Source organism: Lytechinus variegatus, chromosome 13 (genome assembly GCF_018143015.1).
Source record: "Lytechinus variegatus isolate NC3 chromosome 13, Lvar_3.0, whole genome shotgun sequence".
NCBI classification, from domain to species: Eukaryota; Metazoa; Echinodermata; class Echinoidea; order Temnopleuroida; family Toxopneustidae; genus Lytechinus; species Lytechinus variegatus.
The window spans coordinates 25,552,701-25,571,177 of record NC_054752.1 but is presented as its reverse complement, the minus strand read 5'-3'; the positions used below and the strand labels follow the sequence as shown (position 1 = coordinate 25,571,177).

The 18,477-nt window shown below is 37.9% G+C and overlaps 1 protein-coding gene across 1 annotated transcript; it reads left to right on the top strand.

Moving 5' to 3' along the window:
- Nucleotides 1–4,538: 4,538 nt before the first annotated feature.
- On the top strand, nt 4,539–17,132 carry LOC121426578 (ficolin-2-like). The gene is made up of 4 exons (XM_041622930.1): nt 4,539–5,457; nt 14,405–14,550; nt 15,377–15,638; nt 16,688–17,132. The coding sequence occupies exons 1-4, from the start codon at nt 4,929–4,931 to the stop codon at nt 16,993–16,995; spliced, it is 1,245 nt and encodes a 414-aa protein (XP_041478864.1). The 5' UTR covers nt 4,539–4,928; the 3' UTR covers nt 16,996–17,132.
- Nucleotides 17,133–18,477: the final 1,345 nt, after the last annotated feature.

Sequence of the window (18,477 nt, the reverse complement as noted above, 5' to 3'; positions counted from 1 at the left end):
CATATTAACAAGTGAAATGCTTTTAAAATGTATATGTAGAACAAAATGTGTTTTTAAAATTAATTTCAATTCAAAATATAGCTTCGTTGTACCAAAATTTCTAGCTATTTGCGTGTATCCATCCATAGACCTGAGTCCATAATTATTGGGTTTCTGTTACTGAAAAGTTATCAAAAGATACATAAATATTTCTTTAAAAATGACTTTTCATATTTACCTCATTTTAAAGGTGTATTTTCCTATGATTTTCAAATTGGAGAAAGAAATATCAATACTTAAACTGAAGGAACAGGGTCGATTGGTCGATTTAGCTTGGATAACAGCCGCACACCAAACCGCCCAAGCTTATCTTTAAACTCAATATCAGCCGTTGGGGGCGCTCTCCCGATTTAAAGGCAGAGAGATAGGTCGTAAAGGGAAGGTCCCGGCTGCGCGTTTCCGTTTTACACCCTGGCGAAGGCATTTTCCGGAAAAGTAGCCAAAAAGCGACTAGTGAAGAGTCTACACACGTCGCTGGTTGCATGCAGCGTGCGACACAGGCGAGTCCACCACCGCATGCAATTTGCACAGCTACTGATCAGAGCACAGAGTTCCTCGGCACTTCATGTACAGAGAGAGCGGCAGTCAGGAGTGAAATCCGAACATGCTTTTGCAGTCGCGTTGTTTATGATAGTTTTTTTTCTAAAAATAAATTATTAACTAAATGAATAGAATGACAGACAAAATCAAAATAAACAGATACTTATAATGGAAAGACAAATTGAAGTTTGATGGCTTGATACACTTAGAAGCTGCCGAAAGATAGATATAGAAGACTGATAAATAGATAGAGACAAGATAGACAGATAGATAGATAGAAATAGAGAGAGAGAGAGAGAGAGAGGTGGATAGATAGAAAGAGAGAGAAAGAGGGAGAGATGGATGGATAGATAGATAAATAGAGAGAGGGGGAGAGACAGAGAGGTCGATATATAGAGGGAGAGGGGAGAGAGAGAGAGAAGGATAGATAGATAGAGGGAGAGAGATGTTGTAGATAGAAATATGGACGGACAAAGAAAAAGAGAGAAAAAAAAGACAGATGCTAGAGAAGGAGAGAGATAGAGAATTTGAGAGACAGATAGATAGATGTTAGATAGATAGAAAGATAATGAGAGAGACAGAGAAGATAGACAAATTAACAGATAGATAGATACATAGATAGATAGATATATAGATAGAGAGAAATAGAGAAAGACAGACAGATGGATAGATAGAGATAGATGAGAGATAGATAGATGTTAGATAGATAAAGAGGGAGAGAGACAAAGAATATTAACAAATTAACAGATAAGTTAAAAAATAGATAGATAAATAGAGAGAAAAAGAGAAAGACAGACAGATGGATAGATAGATGGATAGAGAGATAGAGAAATTAAGAGATAGATAGACGTCAGATAGATCAAGAATGAGAGAGAAGAGCGACAAATTAACAGATAGATACTGTAGTTACATAGAGAGAGAGAGAAATAGAGTATAGACCGGGGTATAGACAGACAAATGGACGGATATATAGAGAGAGATAGAGAATTTGAGATAGATAGATGTTAGATAAAGAATGAGAGAGACAGAGAAGATTATTAGATAGATAGATACTGAAGTTACATAGATAGATAGAGATAGACAGATAGAGAGAAAGACAGACATCAGCAAATCGGCAAGGCAAATGATCAAGGCAAACATTCGTATTGAACCTGGAAAGTATAAGCTCAGCTGCATTATACGGTATGTTCTGCGGATAACTTCGGTGCGGACTTTGGATCGCGCGCCCAGCTGATAATGTAAACAAACGTAGACGTAGACTCTTCATTAGTCGCTTTTTGGCTACTTTTCCGGAAAATGCCTTCGCCAGGGTGTAAAACGGAAACGCGCGTCCCGGCTGAAAGTATGTATAGCTAATTACATAAAGTAGAATTCACTTAGCAAAATGCCGAAAATTTCATCAAAATCGGATAACAAATGTCAAAGTTATTGAGTTTTAAAGTTTAGCAATATTTTGTAAAAACAGTCATGAATATTCATTAGGTGGGCTGATGATGTCACATCTCTACTTGCAGGGGCGTCGATCCATCATTTTTCAGATGGGGGGGGGCAAAATCATTAATGTTCCAAAGGCGCTGGATCGTACAAGACACCCACAAATACACACACACACACACATATATATATAGATATATACACACATATTTATATATACGTATATACATACATGTATGACTCATGAGACACAGACACGTTTCTCACCAACAAATTAATGCGAGCGCGAAGCGCGAGCTTATTTACTGAGTGATACTGACAGCAACAGCGTGCCTGTTTAGAACTGTTTGTAGTAACTTCTGAGGAGGATACATATCTCACTACACAGATAGTACGAGTGCCGAGAGTGAGCTAAAATTTCTTTACATTCTGACCTAAAAGCTTGATATTCTAAGGATTTTTTGGTACCATTGATTAAGATTGGTATCTAAAAGAATAGATGCGAGCGCGAAGCGCGAGCTGAAAATTTTGATTTTTCGATCTGAAAAAAATGACAGTGTAATGGACGTTTTTGATAAAGAACAAGATATATATCCAAGAAAAGATGATTGCAAATCGAAGCAGGGGGTTTTTGAGGCTTTAAAGTGAAAATGGGACATTTGCATTCACCTATTTAATCATGAAAAGTATGGGTTTTTGCTACAGAAATGATGCGAGCGCAAAGCGCGAGCTAAAATTTTTTATATTCCAATCAGAAAAGCGGGCATTTCGAGCAAGATTTTAAATAAAGAACGAGTTGTGTATCTCATTCTCACTTGCTGAACATTACAATTTTTTTGCCATATCCGGAATTATGGGGGGGGGGGCAAAATGATATGTTTGCCCCCCCCCCCGCAATATTTTCAATGGTGGGGCGATCCCCCCTGCCCCCAGGATCGACGCCTCTGTCCACTTGTTCTTTTGTATTTCATTATATGAAATTAGGTTTATTCAATTTTTTTCCACCAAGAACTATAAAAATTAGAATGACAACTGATTCAGTGCATTAGATATGTATTGCTGCAACTTATTTTTATAGGAGACATAATATTCATATTATTTCAGGTATGAAATAATGAAAAAAATATGATTTTATGTAGTAACAATTAAGATACAACATCTATCAACTCGTCTTGGTTCCAAACATTTAGTACCAGGCCAATAATACACTGAGTTCAATGGGGTTAATTATGTATTCATGAGGTCATATCTAAGACACCCTGGAACCGCCGCTACCACCAAATTTTGACAGTGGGGGGGGGGGGGGGAGGGGTGTGGTCATCATGCTCTACCAAAATATGGTGTCACCATAGTCTGATATGCTTAAAGGTCAAGTCCACCTCAGAAAATGGTTGATTTGAATCAATAGAAATAAATCAGACAAGCATAATGCTGAAAATTTCATCAAAATCGGATGTAAAATAAGAAAGTTATGACATTTCAAAGTTTCGCTTATTTCCAACAAAATAGTTATATGAACGAGCCAGTTACATCCAAATGAGAGAGTCGATGATGTCACTCACTCACTATTTCTTTTGTTTTTTATTGTTTGAATTATACAATATTTCAATTTTTACGAATTTGACAATAAGGACCTCCTTGCCTGAAGCACAAAATGTTAAAATAATGGAATTCCACGTGTTTAGGGAGGAATGAAACTTAATTTTACATGACAATGACGAGAAAATCAAAATATTTCATATTTCATATAATAAAATACAAAAGAAATAGGGAGTGAGTGATGTCATCAACTCTCTCATTTGGATGTAACTGGCTCGTTCATATAACTATTTTGTTGAAAATAAGCAATACTTTAAAATGCCATAACTTTCTTATTTTACATCCGATTTTGATGAAATTTTCAGTGTTGTGCTTGTTGAATTTTTCTCTTTTTATTCAAATCAAGTTTTTGTTGGGGTGGACTTGTCCTTTAAGAAGTTTTTTTGTAACGTCATCACTTGGGTACTATTTAGATGCCATGAGATTTATTATCCCTATGCAGGAAGGGTCACGTGACGACCGTCTCCCATAGGCTGCAGTACCAAAGTCAAGGGAAAATACCCCGCCCCCTCATCGGGATCGCCGTCTTGATATAAATTGCCCTAGCAAAAAACAATTAAATGTTTCCTGATGTATGTTGCTTCGTCAAAATACTCGGCATGACAAAATGTGAGTTTTATCCACGATGACGTATTTATGATACTACTAATCCGTGAATAATAAACCACCATAACCACTGCATGTCAAATTATGATTGAGATATCCTTGTATTTTTATCACAGAAATAGGTGGATATTTACCCATTTCCACTCACAATAATTTTAACCATAATGAATTTATCAATCCCTCATCTCATTTTTTTTATTATGTGTACAAACGTTATTTGCTAATCACCATCAAATTATTTTACCGAAGTTTTGAACTCCCATGATGGTTCTGTTTTCACTGACGCGTTTAAAAGCCAGGAACTTACGGAGACCGGGATGTCACTCTCAATTGCTTTGATATCCGGTGTTAGCTCTTCCTGCCATCACAGAGTATGGGCATCGTTGTTTTGTGTTGAGATATGTTTTCTCCCGACGAGCAGCAACCCAGCTCACGTCACCGGGCATTGTACCATTCGAGATAATGGGGCCAAGTATATTTATGATGGCTAGTTATCTGTCCTTCGAAACTAGGTTTTAATTGGAAAGTAATTCGGTGATGATTGTTGGCTATTGTACTGGATCTCACTCCTGACCATGTTCGCTGCGAGTATAACCTTTTGACATATTGCTTGGATATCATAAGTCGGACTTGTCTTTGTGGCTCGTTCGGTGATCTTTAACCTGGATAGTTTCAGAGATAGGTCCTAGATCTAATCACTGACAGCAAACATGGGCATGGGGCTTGTAACCCAGATTGTTCTTCTATGTGCAGTTGCTTGCAGTGCGCAGAACAACGAGACGACGGTCGAAGACTCTGAGAATCATGTCAATAGAGTATCAGTGGACAATCAATATCAAGATGTTATCAACGTCACCACGGACGGAGAAAACATCCAAAAGTCGGGTGATAGCAAGAGTCAGGAAAGGTTCGTCTGTAGGCCACATATCACAATTCAGGCGCCACCTCTGCCGGTGCCGATTTCAACAGAAAGTAGCTGCGACTGCAACTGCAGCAACAGCAGCAGAAGGAACTCTGGTGATGTAAACACAGAGGAGAAGCAGACGGAAAGTCTAGTCCGACAGCTCCGGGAATTGGTACAGGAGTGTAGGGCTGGAGGGGATGGAACAAGAGGAATCGGTAGAGGGGACGGTGGTTGGACCCGTGGGTCACAGGATGGTACCAGGATACTGGCCGAAGCTTTAGTGGACCTGGCTACTGTCCTCAAGCACTTCCAGACACCAGGAGTTCCTGTTCCAGGTAGTTACTTACTAAACACAAGCACCTTACTCCAACATGTTTAATATGCAAGTAACAGTGATAAATCCATATCTGTTACGCGTTCAAGTGGCTTGGTTAGATATTTGTTATTACCGAACATTTCATGAAATGATATTGATTTATTTTGTAAAGAAAATGAAAGATCATTCTTTCTATGCAAAGGAATTATATAAAGAATTTATCAACTAAACTTGTAACACGGTTAATCAGAAAATTATATTGCAGATTTCTAGAAAACGTGCAAAATGAATTCATAATTTGATAATTCATAATTTATGAATTCATAATATATTATTTGAAATTGTAATTTTTATGATGAAATAATCTGATCGTTCTGACTGAGTTTATAACTTTCTATGGTAACTAGAATTGCAAATATTTAGTTATTTTATCAAATAATCCACAGAGACATATCTTACGTGATGTTTTTTTACCACTTTCAAAATATATTTTCATATTTGAATGTTTTAAATGCTTCATCATCATTTTGTTATCTAATTTATTCTTTTATTCATTCGGGTGCAGTTTTATGAATTTAAGAGAGACCCGTATTCTCACATTTGGTACGAGTATGAACGCAGATAAATTACAAGAAGGGTCGAATAAAAAAAACATGATTTGAAAATGAAATTACATGGATCATAAGGAAAATGTGTATAAAAACAGATAGGCCTATAGCGCCCTCACGGACTTTACATTGAGTCTTTTGTCACAATGAAGAGGAGAGTACGAACCATTGTTTTACCCACTGTTGTTGTTTTTTCATAAATCCAACAGTAGGCCAACGTCTTTTTACATTGTAAAAAATGATTGATGTGCTAATTCAGCACTTACAGTGCTTTTATGGTGACGGCACTACGAGTGCTGATTTTCTAGTTTAAATTTGAACTAAAAAATCAGCACTCGTAGTGCAGTCACTATACAAGCACTGTAAGTGCTAAATTAGCACATCATAAGTTACAGTGTATATTTAAACCAGTATTCAACAACATTTTGTCAGTTCATCCATGCTACCCCTTATCAATATCATCGTCATAATCCTCCTCAACATCGTCATTATGTAATACCATCATCATCCTCACACATAATATCACCATCATAATCATAATAATCTCCATCATTATCGTCGTCATCATCATCATCATTTCCATCACCAACATGATTGCGATTACCATTGTAATCATCGATCGTCATTACCACCATCATCATTATCGTCGTGATCATCATTGTCATATATTCGTCATCATCTGATCAACATCATCGTATTGCCTTTCTGAAACCCCGGGGGGGGGGCACTCGACCAAAAAGTGGGGGGGGTGTGCCGCGGGCGAGACAAAAAACGGGGGCCTTGGAGCGGGCTTATTGTAAAAAGGAGGGTCCTCGGAACGGGCTTCGGAACGACAATTGTTTGTGAAAACGGGGGTCCTTGGAACGGATCGCCAACGTGTGAGTGCGTATGCATCCCTATGGAACGGTCGTGCGTGCATGATGCAGCTAGAGCGGCCTCCGCCGGGGAGCTCTGCGGCCGCGTTTCACCAAAATTGCAGCTCATTCAATGCGATCGGAGCGGCGTAACGAAAAATATGCGAAGCTTCGGAGCGGATTTCTCTCTTCTTTTTTCTCGATAAGAAGAAAATGCTATGCCTTGGAGCGGCTTTCTTTGTTCTTTTTCTCAACAAGGCAAAAATGCTATGCCTTGGAACGGAAATTTGAGTGTGAAAATGGGGGTCCCCTCCGCGGCACATACCCACTATGCATTATATACTGAGTGCCCCCCCGGGGCTGAAACCAAGCTTCAAAAGAACTCTCATGCCATGCCCTGTGCAACAACCTAATTTCAATCCGCAATAATGAACCTATTTAGTATTATTGAACCTAATTTCATTTCAGATTTATGCAGAGCGTGAATTCTGTTCAGTTTTGACAATCACAATTTAATGTACATATGAAACAAACTCCAAACTTTTAACCCGAGATAGTTGTGAAAATGGTGTTTGTTTTGACTCTCATTTCCCCTTTGGAGAGGAAGTTATTACGCTGGTGGTATAGAGATTGATGGTTCAAATACTATCCGCTGTACTATATCAGCAATCTAACGAAGACTAAACTAATTGGTAAAGACTGCATTGAGTCCTCCATGGCAGGTTAAGAAGAACTGATGATTTACACTTGAATTAAATACCATTTTCTGTCACTTATGTATAAGTCATTTTCCCCTGATATTTTGGTTGACTATGCCCCCCCCAAAAAAAAAAATAATAATAATAATAATAATGAGGAGAAAGCAGAACAGACGAGAAATTAATTTAAGATTTTGAATAGCACCTGTCAATTTGTCACTTTGTATTTTCATATCAGAATTACAAAATCAGACAACCCGGTTTGATACTTGTGTTTTCTGAATACACGACCTGTATCTCCGGTGGTTGACCTACGAATAATACAATTTACAATAATACAGTTCACACTGAGATGCAAATCAGATCATGTCATTCCAACCAAGCATAATTTTGATGTTTTATTTTAATACCATGAATTCTGTAACAATCACAAATCGAAATCGAAAGTGCTTTTGAGATAAGACTTTTCTCATCATTTAAGCTCCGAATGATAACAAATGCAGATTAAGTGCGAACCCTAGCTGTGAATGATTTTTAGTGGGGGTGCTGATGTAAATTTGAAAGGCAAAAACACCGCCCCCAAAGGGGAGGGGGGTATTACAAAATGAAGGGTCACCTGGGGGTGCTGCCTATGGAAAAATAATACTCGCAACACCCCCAAGGAAATTTTGGGAGATGCTTCAGCACCCCCGCTTCCCAGGGCCGTCATCTTGCCCAGAAATTACCTAATATTTTCAACAAACACTGCAAAAATACCGATGTTCATTTAACACCAGTCCGATGTCTATATAGGAAAACACCAGAGAGGTGTTGAAACAGCACCATTTCGGCTTTAGGCTAACACCAGGTAGACATTCAAACAACACTAATCAGTGTTAAACCAATGTCGGTTTGATTCTTAACTGGTGTTGTTTTCAACACTTCCCTGATGGTGTTTTCCGATCACGGCTGGTGTTAAATCAACACCGGTGTTTTTGCAGTGAACTAAATACAAGCAAGGATAATATAGAAGAAAAGAAGGTATCACTACAGAGCAAGAACTATAACACTGGTTGGTGTTCATATAGAGGACCACACCACTCCAGTGTCAAACAGCAACAACCAAGAATGTTAGAAACAGCATATTTTGGTTGGTACTTTAACACTGTTAGGTGTTATATTAAGACACTGGGGATGTAAGATTAACACCCATGGGCGTGGACCTCTAAGGAATCAAATAGTGTAATCTGCAGACATATACCCTGAAACTTTAATCAATGATTGGGTCTCCATGCAAAGACTAGTACATGCAAAACGTGTTGTTTCAATTCCTGATCAAGAGGGCCTTCAGTCCACAATTGAAGGCATCATAGCCTGCACATTCAGACCTGTTACCTGAGTGAATGGTTTGCACAGCAGACCACAAATGCTGTAATTTTCAGTTTTCATATAACACAGCACTGATAATGGAAATATTACCATCAACAAAAAGAAGACGAAAATTAACAAAGAAATAGTAAATTGTCTTGTATTCTGGTAAGAAAATAAAATAAGACGGGAAGTTATGGATATACTTTTCCCCGATGAACCCGAAGAAATAGGCTTAGATGTCCAATAATATATATATACAAGTAAAGCCATGATGGTAATTATGAATGAAGATTTGTAATATTATATTTTCAGATTAAAACCAGGACCCCCCCCCCCCCCCGATTCCCATACGTTCCGAGCTATTTTGGTTTCCTACCACATGATTTTTATTTACAGGTCACTCTACGGTAGGGTTATTCAAAGCGTATATAGTGCTTAGTAACAATATTTCAGAAGTTCAGGGGCGGTATTCTGAAAGCTCAATTAGCGGTCAATTAGCGCTCAATTAGCATTTTGGTATTCTGAAAAGTCACTTAAGTGCCCCTTTCCTTATTTGGCAGGGTTGCGTTGCGCGCACTTGCAATACTACGCGTTATGACCGCGCGAAGACTTAATTGAGTAGTTACGAGACTTTTGGTATTCTGAAAAGTCTCATAGCGCTCAATTAGCGGACTTTCCAGTGGGGAAAGATAATGGTGACAAGAGGTCCATTAAGTCTCACCATATCTTGCTAAATGTTGCTTTCATTTCGTATAAATATCATCAAATCGGTTTAATACTAGGAGGAAGGAAGAGAATAAAGGAGAGAGCTCAAAAGGAATAGAATAAAGAGGGAAAAGGTGGTGTACAAACAAGTAAAAATAAGGAATAGGGCCGAGGGACTATATTTGGTAATAAATAAATTAGAAAAGGGGGAAAAGGGAGACAGAAATATTTGTGTACTTATGGGGAAAACATGACTATTATTTTTCTATATTTTCTTTTATTATTAGCATCCTAAACTATTTTGTTTTTGCACACTTTTTTTGACAATAATGAAATTGCCAAATCACGGCAGATGCAGCAATGTGCAGGAGTGAATTAAACCTTGTTTCTGACAATGAAAAATAAGCATAGACCCCTTTAGTATTTAAACGAATATAGAATAAAATACAAAAGAAAAAAATAGTGAAGTGATGCCATCGTTTTCTCCACATATCAAAACCTATGTCATGACGTTTGTACCTCAAATTTCAATAAGATTTCGGCTTTTTTAAAATTATGCTTGTTTAATTTTTAAAATATGTTTATTCAAATTTTGTTGGAGATTTCTCATATAAATAGAAAGTATGTATTTCTTTATAATAAAGTAGGAATTAAGTTAAAGAAGACCCCCCCCCCTATCATGGCCCCGAGACAAAAGCAAATAAATATTGTAAAAAAAAAAGAAAAAGAAAGCTACAAATGGATTCAATGGATAGGGGTGGTGAAAATCAGAACGCGTTCGAAAAAAAGAGAAAAGCACAAAGGTACAATAAATGAGAGAGAAAGGGAAAAGACAACAGTTAATTTCAACAACATAACGAACCTCTAATCTCCGATGCAAATATGCTTAAGCATTATTTTTCAGCAAAAATTCTTTGTATCAAGTTCGTGGTGCAGTGCACCTGCAGCAGCCGGGCGCTAGCTGCGCTGCAAGGCAGCAGAGTGAAGAGACACTCCGCGCTAGGAGAAAAATTTACGTTGTAAGAGCGCATTTGATTGGTTAATTCGGCTCAGTAGGGGAGTGGCCTAAAGGGACTTAATTGAGCGCTAATAGAGTTTTCAGAATACGAATTTGGAGGTACATTAGCGCTCCATTAAATGGGTAACTTAAAAGGATATTTAAGTGGAAACTTACGAGACTTTTCAGAATACCCCCCCAGGTAATCAAAAACGTCGATTGTCGTATAATCAGGAACAATATGCCACTAATCTAGAAAAATAGTTAAATCGGAAATAATATCGGATATCCGGTGTCGGGTCAGAAGTCCTTCTTGTTATTTGTACGGTTGTTTTCTTGATCTCCCAAAATAATGGTCTACTTTCAGAAGAGTTAAACTCAATGCCAACGTATGAGAGGTGTTATTGAGTTCTGGAATATCTTGACTGAATTTGAGCAGAATTTGTATAAAAAGGATCGTGATGCAGTGATGTTTGAAAGTGTAACCACACACTAAAAACAAATGAATATATATCATTGAAAGGTTGTATTCTCAGAGTTATACAGAAAATAGTAAGGAAATATAACTGGATTTTCTACTCTAGGTAGGTACACAGCAAAAACTGTTGTGTCAACCGGCGTACATAGAGGACCACACCAGTTATTTTACACCGGTGCTAAATTGGCAGTGTTAATTTAGCACTTATAGGTGCTATTACAACACCATTGGTAACATTTATACTCTTGGGTGTTATGTTCAACCTCTATGGTGTAATTTCAACACCTCAGGGTTTGGTCCTCTATTAACACCAACTGGTGTCAGTTTTAACACCACAGTTTTTACAGTGTACCAACATCTGTATCATTTAATTTACAGGGCCTGCACAGTGAACATTAGTAAGTGTTCACAAGTACAACGGGAACGCATTCAAGAACACAGCAAATGTATTGAAAATGCTCAGCGTCAAAATAGACAATGAACAACTGGGAGTTCTTTGTCGTAGTTTGGTGAACCGGAAGAGTAGTTTCTTCCTAAGTTTCAGAGCTGACGAAAGATTGCAAATAATGTCGTTTGTCCAGGGCAGAGTCCATTCACCAATTTTCGACTAAGGCTTCATCGTCATTAAAGGGATGGTCCGGGCAGAAACTTATGTCTAAATAAATAGAGTAAAATTTACAGAGCAAAATGCTGAAAATTTCTTCAAAATTTGATAGCAAATAACGAAGTTACTGAATTTATCGATATTTTGTGTGAAAATGGTTATATGCACATCGTCATGAATATTCATATTTATTAGTTTGGCTTATGATGTCATATCTCCGCTTTCCTTTTTCTTACGTTATTACATGAAATCATAAATGTTCATTATTCCATACATGTGTAAATGATGTGTCTCCATTGTGATGAAATAACTAATGCACAGTTGTCAATCCTAGTCCTTTAGTTCTTGGTAGAGAGATTTTGAATAAACCTAATTTCATATAATAAAATACAAAAGAACAAGTTGGGCTATATGGCATCATCAGCCCACCTAATAAATATTCATTAAGACATGCCTATAACTATTTCACCGAAATAATGCAAATCTTTCAAATTCAATAACTTCGTTATTTGTTATCCGATTCTGATAAAATTTTCAGCATTTTGTTTGTGAATATTACTTTATTTATCGAGATATAAATATCCCCAGCCCGGACCATCCCTTTAAGGGTATTGACAAACGCATTTCCTAAGTTCTTGGATATGTCGGACGTCGTGGATGGAAACGAAAAGTCACTATTCGAATTAGGCTTACACTGCAAAAACGCCGGTGTTAACTAGCTGGTATCGGTCTACACCAGAGATGTGTTGAAACAACACTGGTTTGGCGTTATATAGGCTAACACCAATTTGACATTAAAGCATCAACAATAGTTCGTATTAAACCAATATCGGTTTGATTCTTAACTGCAGGGGTGTGGACGGACATAGATACCAGGCTGATGTTAAATTAACACTGGCATTTTTGCAGTGTAAGCTCCTGACCGCGTTTAGTACTTGGCCAGTTTAATAGCCAATCTTCAATTTAAAAATACATTTATTCACATGTATTTTCATTATTATCCCGAGTGTGTGGGTAGGTGTGTGTATATGGGTATGTAAACATGGGTGCTAGGGTGTTAACAGAACCTTGCCAAGGCCTAAATGTCTGTCGGTTTTTATATTCGCAATATATGCATCATTCAGTTCAGTTCCCCCATAATCATACTGCACGATACAGCGTTCTGTGTTTAGACCTTTATTCCAGTTGTATTTATTTATTTATTTTTTTTTATGTATTGATATATTCATATTCCACAATCATCAAAGTACATTTCGTAATCATGTTTACAATGAAAAAAAATGCATAACATATGCAGGATTGAAACGTAGCAATGAAATGATAAAAGTGGAGGGGCCTACTAAAAAGCAGAGCTTGTAAAATGTAGACCCCCTATCAAAACTTTATACAAGGGTAATATGATACAATTAGAGTAAAATAATCAGCAAAATTCTATAAAATTATATAGATATAAACACTGTAACACAAATGTATTTACACTATATACATAATTAAATATTGACTTAAAAAAATAATCAATACTACCGTGGATAAGTATGAAGTTCACAAATATTAGATTGAATCAATAAGAATTCGGGAGAAATTTTTTGATGAGTAATTTAAATCGGATAAGATTAGCTGCCTCTTTCATTTCTCTGTCCAGAGAATTCCAGAGTTTTGGTCCTGTGAAAAATACAGTTTTGCTAGAAAATACTGTTTTACTTTTAGGTGATAGTCATTTGATTGTCTCGTATTATATGAATGTAAAGTATTGTTTCTCATAAATTTCTTTTGTAGGACATTAGGTACACTATTTCTATCTAGCTGATACATGAATTGTATTATTATGAGTAATGAAAGCCAGAAAAGCCCCAAAACCGTTGTCAAGGTCAGGCCGCCCAAGGCAATGCCTCGCTGCCGGGGCCAAGGGCCCATGGTATCGTTTCATAAAGCTGTTCGTAAGTTAAGAGCGACTTTAAGAACGACTGGTGAACCATTCTTACGCGCTAAACCATTGCAGCCAATGAACATTCACCACAAGAAAGGATCACCAGTGTCGTTCTTAAAGTTGCTCTTAACTTACGATCAGCTTTATGAAACACCCACCCGGACAAAGGACTTATTGGCAACTGACATTGCTCAAGGACAAGGCTAAGTTCGGTCCGTGACCAATACCGAGATCAACACCAACACAAGGTTAACTTAAAGCTCAAAACGAGACTTGCATTGATTATCGCCTTTCAGAAAAGCATGGCCACTTACTCTCCACAGTAGTCATAACTTCATTCTGGTATCCCTATCGGGTGTTCATTAGAACATGTAGAATGAAGAAAAAAAATTGGAGATCAGCAATGCTAATTGTCCTTGAATATTCTTGAGACATCGATCATCACCTAAATTTACGAGACCAATTTTCCGTGATATTATGTATCATTCAGTACACCTTATACGTGACATTATCATGCTATAATCATCTTCATCATCATCATCGTTACAATTACTTATTCACTCGCCATAGAGAAAGCAAAGGTAGAATCGTGATCGCGGTTAATTTAATTAACAGGATTTGTTTTTATCTTGCAACTTAATGTATCGCTCTCCGTTAATATTCATGATATTGATTTATTGAATGATCTATTGATCTACATGATTCAGAATGTTTTGTTTTTCCTCATACATGTATATCTTCACAGGTTCCATTCTGTCTTTGCCCAAGGATTGCTCCGAGGTTCTATCCAGAGGAGCTACAAATTGTGGGGTATACACCATCCAAACCTTGGACTCTGGAAGGCCATTCCAGGTTTACTGTGACATGGAGACGGACGGAGGGGGTTGGACGGTAGGTGCTTTGGTGATCTCTTCTCTCGAATTTATTCATTGACCAGACATTCGTTTGAGTTCACCCATCAATCTTTATTTTGGAAAGATATAGGGTTAGTGTAATAGGGTTGAGAAAATGATTCTTTGGTTCAGGGTGACGTACATGATGTAAGGACGGAGACCATTGAAAGACCACTGAAAGACTTAAAATTAGTGAGGTAGCTTTCAACGGTCTTCCAGATCACTGAAATTGTCATCTCTTTCGAATGGCTCAGAAAGACCTCTCAAAGAACTCCGAAAGACTCCTGTCTTACTGGTCTTAGACTAGTCCTATAGAGATCTTTCAATGGTCTTTCAGAGATCTTTTATGCAACTAGTGATCTTTCAGAATTCTTTCCATGGACTTTCCTGGTTTTTCAATGATCTTTCAATGATCTCTCATGAGTCTTACAGTGATCTCCGCAAAAATCTTGAGAGACTGCCGAAAGATAATGGAAAGACTATTAAGACCTTTGAAAGTTCATCGAAAAACTGCTGCAAGACCATTTTCCTGTAAGAACGTTAATTGTAAGACTGTTTTGAACCGTTTCAAAAAGTTTTGGAGCCCATGAAGACCACGAAGACCACTGAAAGATTGGTCAGGACTTGCGTAAGACCTCAAAGACCATTGTAGGTTCATTGAGAGACCTCTGAAAGATCAACCAGAATTCATGGTCTTTCAAAGGTCTTTCAGCAGTCTTGTTCTCTGTGGAATTGGGGTTCTAGTGTGAGGATAAATTTTGAATATAATGTCTAATATTCTATCCTGGACAATATAAAATGATTCTTTACCACAACTTTTCTAGGTTCTACAAAAGCGACAGGACGGTTCGGTGGATTTCTTCCGGGGCTTTGCGAGCTACCGACGGGGCTTCGGGTCTTTGGATGGGGAATTCTGGCTCGGAAATGACCAAATCCATCGCCTAACTTCCCAAGACGAGTACCATCTGAGGATAGATTTGGAAGATTTCAACGACGTGACAGTTTTCGCAGAGTACCGTGTGTTTAGAGTTGGTGATGTGAACGAGGATTATAGAGTCACTGTTAGCTCTTACCATGGCACCGCTGGTAAGTCACAACGAGTTGAATATTAATTGCTAATGGTTTCTCGCCAAGTGACGAATGCTTGCGGAGGAGACAAAATGGGATTTCTCAGTGTTTTGTAAAAAAGAATCAGTCTTCTCAAAAGAGATTGTGAAAACGTTCTCAATTACAGTTTCCATTGTCGCAATTTCTGAACAAGCAAAATGTTTTTTTGCGAATGTATTTCCCGCAAAGTTTGCGAGCATTTGCAAAATAGTCAAAATTATTGTAAGACAGAATCGCTGATGTTGATTGGCCAATTCTAGCGACCACGTGACCACATGGGTCCTAAATGAAAACAAGCCACTGTGGAAGGAATTGCGTCGAATGTTTGCGAATGAATAATTGTCTATTCGGAACAGTTCTCAAATAGTTTTTGTTGTCGGCAACGAACAGTCGACATTGGGTACAACATGCATTCGTCAAGTTGACATGATTGTAGGCCTATGATGGCGAATATAATGTAGCCCCATGATCATTCGGTCCTCGGTGACCTTTGAATCAGGGTCTTCGAAACTTGGGGAAGTGGAATGGGGCATGAATTTCTTCCACGTACGTAATTGGCTCATATCATGCACTCTTTTATGATGCGTTACTTTCTTCCTGATATTCATGATTTGATGACAATTTCGAATAATTATCTCCTATTCCGTTCTACATCGGGATCAACCCTGTGAATCTATGTCTTTCCCACGATGAGTTCTTTAAATACTAATTTCCCATAGGCTACAATGTTTAACAGAAGAGTTTATAATGTTAGCTGACTATTGGTTACCTTCCGGGTTAACTAACTTTTCCTTTCAGAATCGAATCAAGTTTGAAAAGTTATTAGGAACTAATTTGTGTGAAATTAATGGTCAAAAAGTGTTCAATGTTCAAAATATATTAGATTAACTTTTTTCATTCTCATTTCATTTCTTCTTTTGATCCATTCTGACACCACTGAAACCTTAATGCCTATTCACGATTTTCTTCACTGACATCATCGTCGTCGCCACGTTCATCACCGATGCCATCTTCGTCGAATCCGTCAGGTGACGCGTTCACGACACACAGCGGCCAGCCGTTCACAACCAAGGACCGTGACAACGACAACTGGTCCAGCAAGAACTGCGCCCGGGAGTACCATGGTGCCTGGTGGTACAATTCTTGCTACTATGCCTCGCTTAATGGGGAATATCTGCGAGGGATATCAGAGAGTTACGGGACTGGGATCGTCTGGTATCAATGGCATGGTTATTACTACTCCCTTAAACGCACGGAAATGAAGATAAGACCGCCGACTGATGTACCACCTACGAACTACGGAATAGAACTGATGATCTTTAAAGCACAAAATTAATAAACATCGTGTCAATAAGCCCCTCTTTTTTCACATGTGAGGATGGGTGGGGGTGAAGGGTATAGTGCTCTTGTGTCCGAAAAATACTCTGAAATAAGTCCACATAACAGTATCCCGCGGGTCTCCGTCTAAATAGCCTGCTATATACCCATCTGTGTCCGACCACTTCATAAACTTGCTGATATACGTATCCAAATTTAGGCCTACAACCTTTCGTATTCCAAGTGGCGTGATGATGAAGAAAATGCTAGCTTAATTGGTGGTTGCCTGAGATTCATGAAGGAAAAGCAACCAATTTTTCAGAATTGATGCAGTATGTCTAGTGAACCAGTCAGTGGACCACATTTGTCACTTTTCCGGACTTGGATGTGTATTTTTAAGACCGTAACATACGTGGGAGGCCATCTGGAGATTGACTGGTATCGTAGATAAAATTCTTTGAAAGATGGTGATTCATTTTCAGAGAGTGCCACATAAGTCTCCTTTATTACAGCACAGCAACAAGATTCAAAGTCCTAAAATCTTAATGATTCTGGACAGTTTCACCTAAAGCATACTTTGGAGTACGCCAAGTTTTATTACATTACCAGAATAATGATCCTCTTTCTTGTAATTCCATGCTAGTATGATAGACGGAATTTGTATGATTTTCATGTTTACCCTCTCGGTATTCAAGAAGATTAGAATTAGAACTTGTAAATCTAGTTTGAATAGGTACAGGCCCCCGTCTTACAAAGAGTTGCGATAGATTTTATCGGCAATTGCGACTGATCTGAAACCCCTATCTCTTAACTACACAAATTTAGATCAATCGCCATTTGAGTTCAATATTAATCACTCGCAAATCATTGTAAGATGCACCCAGAGCTTAGTCTGCAGGCACAGACCCTGATTGGAACTTTGTTCAACAAGTGTGTATCCATGCAAAGACTATAGGTTCAAAGAGAGCCTTCAGTACACCAGGCATGAGTAGGCTGCACATTCAGACCCCTGACTCGAGTGAAGGGTTTGCACAGCAGACTACCCAGAGCTTGCTTTCAATGAGTAAGTCATAGTAGGCCTACAGAGTGTGAGAATTACGAAAGGTTAATTTGGGTTAACAAGATATTTTATTCCACCTTTGCAAATTAATAAACTTGCCCTAGTATAGTATGTAACATGGGGGAAAAACAATAAATACATGTGTCTCTACACTATCATGACTACATTACCTAAAATCAACCAGGTATATCCATGATTTTAATTGCATGTAAGCCTTACGAGCCCTTCGTAAAAAAAAGTTGACATCTCAACTCAACGAACCCAAACCACTAACAATGCAATTCTTTTCCTTTTGCAATTAGTCTTCAAGTAATTTCCGTAATTGATTATATATTTCTTTCAATTATTAAAATGTACTTCAGTTCAAAAAGTCTATTGCGCTTTTCATTTCTTAAAGGACAAGTCCACCCCAACAAAAACTTTATTTGAATAAAAAGAGAA